This window comes from Molothrus aeneus, unplaced genomic scaffold (assembly GCF_037042795.1).
Source record: "Molothrus aeneus isolate 106 unplaced genomic scaffold, BPBGC_Maene_1.0 scaffold_34, whole genome shotgun sequence".
In the NCBI taxonomy this organism is placed as follows: Eukaryota; Metazoa; Chordata; class Aves; order Passeriformes; family Icteridae; genus Molothrus; species Molothrus aeneus.
The window spans coordinates 28934-32500 of NW_027099005.1; the positions used below are offsets into that span (position 1 = coordinate 28934).

Below are 3567 nucleotides of genomic sequence, written 5' to 3' on the forward strand. Positions count from 1 at the left end.
GGAGGGGACTGGGATGGAACTGGGAGGGACTGGGAGGGACTGGGATGGAACTGGGATGGGACTGGGAGGGACTGGGAGGGACTGGGAGGGACTGGGATGGAACTGGGAGGGACTGGGAGGGAACTGGGAGGGACTGGGAGGGAACTGGGAGGGACTGGGAGGGGTTTGGGGGAGAATTGGGATGAACTGGGAGGGGACTGGGATGAACTGGGAGGGACTGGGAGGGGATTGGGAGGGATTGGGACAGACTGGGACAAACTGGGATGAACTGGGAGGGGCCTGAGGGAGAATTGGGAGGGACTGGTTTATACTGGGAGGGGACTGGGAGGGAACTGGGAGGGACTGGGAGGAACTGGGAGGGACTGGGATGGAACTGGGAGGGGACTGGGAGGAACTGGGAGGGACTGGGATGGAACTGGGAGGGACTGGGAGGGACTGGGATGGAACTGGGAGGGACTGGGATGGAACTGGGAGGGACTGGGAGGGAACTGGGAGGGAACTGGGAGGAACTGGGAGGAACTGGGAGGGGACTGGGAGGAACTGGGAGGGGACTGGGACAAACTGGGAGGGAACTGGGACAAACTGGGAGGGACTGGGAGGGGACTGGGAGGGAACTGGGACAAACTGGGGGGAACTGGGAGGGGGGGATGAGTCACTGGCATTCCTGAGCAGGGCGGGACTGGAACAAACTGGGACAAACTGGGACAAACTGGGGGGGGGGGGGAGACTCGGCAAACTGGGAGAAACTGGGGAGGACTGGGAGGGACTGGGGGGTTACTGGGATGAACTGGGAGGGTCTGGGGGGGTTACTGGGAATTACTGGGGAGGCACTGGGAGTTACTGGGATGAACCGGGAGAAGGGTGGGGGGGTTACTGGGAGTTACTGGGATGAACTGGGAGGGACTGGGATGAACTGGGAGTTACTGGGACAGACTGAGGGAGTTACTGGGGGATAACTGGGAGTTACTGCGGAGTTACTGGGATGGACTGGGATGAACTGGGAGGGTCTGGGGAGTTACTGGGATGAACTGGGATGGTCTGGGGAGTTACTGGGCACTTACTGGGATGGACTGGGAATTATGGGGGAGTTACTGGGATGGACTGGGAGTTACTGGGGGTTACTGGGAGTTACTGGGGTCCCACTCACCTTCCCAGAGAAGCCGCGGGGAACTGGAAATGGGGGGGGGGAACTGGGAGGGGGCGGGGCCGATGAAAAGGGCGGGGCCAAAGAAGGGGCGGGGCCAGAGCTGAGGTTTGGCCGGGGAGGGACTGGGACAAACTGGGGGATACTGGGACAGACTGGGATGGACTGGGATGAACTGGGAACAGCACTGGGATGGACTGGGAGATACTGGGAGGCACTGGGGCAAACTGGGACGCACTGAGAGCGATACTGGGATGGACTGGGAGGGACTGGAGGGGCACTGGGGCTGTACTGGTCTGTACTGGTCTGAACTGGGAGGGATTGGAAGGGTTAAAGGAGCTGTTCCCGCCTCCGCCGCGTCCCATTGGCTGAAGCTCCCGCCCGTCTCTGCCTGCGACCAATCAGCGCCCGGGAACAGGATGTGGGGCGGGGCCTGGACTCGGCGCCATTTTAGAGACGTTTAGCCTACAATTCCCATTATGTACCGCAACACCGATAGACCCTAATGGAGCCGGCACTACAACTCCCGTCATGCCCCGCGGCCTCCATAGATCCCAATGGAGCCGGTACTACAACTCCCGTCATGCCCCGCGCTCCTCTCAGAGCCCGTAATCGCTTTTGTGTGCCCCATTGGCGCCCCCCAGACCCTGCGGGACCCCCGGGTGCCCCCTCAGAGCCCACCCGGGACCCCCAAGTGCCCCAGGCCGCACAGACGCCTCCCAGCGCCATTTTCTGGCCTACATCTCCCATCCTGCCCCGCGGCCACAGAGCCCCCTCATGGCCGAGTTCCGGCCCTGCCAGTCCCGTTCACGTCCCGCGCCCCAAGGATACCCCTCAGAGCCCCCTCAGGTGCTCCCCAAGGGCTCCCCGAGCCCACAGGGTCCCTCCAGGTGCCTTCCCGGACCCCCAAGCGCTCCGTCATAGCCACTTGCGGGACTACAGCTCCCGTCATGCCCCGCGGCGCCCATACTGCGCCATTACCACCGTGCCTCCATCTCCCGTCATGCCCCGCGGCCCAATTAAGCTCCATAAAGCAGGGCATCCAACTCCCATCATCCCCCGCGCCCCATAGACCCCTTTATACCCGCGCCTACAACTCCCATCATCCCTCGCACCCCATAGATCCCCGTTATACCCGCGCCTACAATTCCCATGATCCCCCGCGCCGCATAGATCCCCGTTATACCCGCGCCTACACCTCCCATCATCCTCCGCGCCCCACTATACACAGGCCTCCAACTCCCATCATCCCCCGCGCCCCATTGACTCCCGTTATATCCACGCCTCCAACTCCCATCACCCCCCGCACGCCATAGATCCCCGTTATACCCGCGCCTACATCTCCCATGATCCCCCGCGCCCCATTGACTCCCGTTATATCCACGCCTACAACTCCCATGATACCCCGCGCCCCACAGATCCCAATTAGAGCCCCCTAAATTCCCTCCCAGACCCCAAAACAATGAAAAAACCCCAAATTTATTTGAACACCAACACTCAGTCACCTCCAAGCTCCCAAATCCTTTAATATTCACAATTTCCTCCTCTTTAACCCCTTCCTTTCCTCCCATCGCAGTTCAGTGGATTTGATTGAATTTCATCTCCATCCTCCTCTTCCTGCCGGGGTTTTTGGGGTCCCTCAGAGCAGGGGCCGGCCCCGCTGGGTGGGCAGAACCCCGAATCTGCGTTTGAGGGCCAGGCGGTGCCGGGAGAATTTATCATCGGGGGAGAAACGGGCGGGGTGGGCGGAGCGGGTGGGGAGCCCGGCCGGGGACACTTTCTGAGGGAAAAATGACACAAAATCCCATCAATTCCACCCAAAATCCCCCCCCACAGGACACGGGGTGGGCGGAGCGGGTGGGGAGCCCGGCTGGGGACACTTTCTGAGGGAAAAATGACACAAAATCCCATCAATTCCACCCCAAATCCCCCCCCTCAGGACACGGGGTGGGCGGAGCGGGTGGAGAGTCCATTTCTGAGGGAGAAAATTTTACAAATGACACAAAATCCCATCAATTCCACCCAAAATTTCCCCCCCTCAGGATAAGGGGTGGGCGGAGCGGGTGGGTAGCCCATTTCTGAGGGAGAAAATTGCACAAAATCCTCTAAAATCCGACAAAATACATGAAATACCCACTCAGGATAAGCAAAATCCCATAAATTCCTCATAAAATGCCCCCAAAATCTGCTGAGTTGCCCAAATTCCCCCCCTCAGGACACCCAAACTCCCCGAAAACCCCTCAAATGCCCCAAAATCTCCCAAATTCCCCCTCAGGAGACCCCAAATCCCCACAAAATGCCCAAAATCCCCTCAAATTCCCCCTCAGGACAACAAAAATCCCCCAATTTCCCCCTCAGGGAACCCCAAATCCCCCAAATCCCCTCAAATGTCCCAAAATCTCCCAAATTCCCCCTCAGGACAT

The 3567-nt window shown here is 59.8% G+C and overlaps 1 protein-coding gene across 1 annotated transcript in view; it reads right to left on the reverse strand.

Annotated features, from left to right (window-relative positions):
- Nucleotides 1–2650: 2650 nt before the first annotated feature.
- The window catches only part of NOP10 (NOP10 ribonucleoprotein), a 2261-nt gene continuing 1344 nt past the window's right edge, over nucleotides 2651–3567 (reverse strand). Inside the window, exon 2 of the mRNA XM_066570974.1 lies at nucleotides 2651–2924. Coding sequence (XP_066427071.1) covers nucleotides 2784–2924 — 141 coding nt within the window. The 3' untranslated portion in view covers nucleotides 2651–2783. The remainder of the gene's footprint in view (nucleotides 2925–3567) is intronic.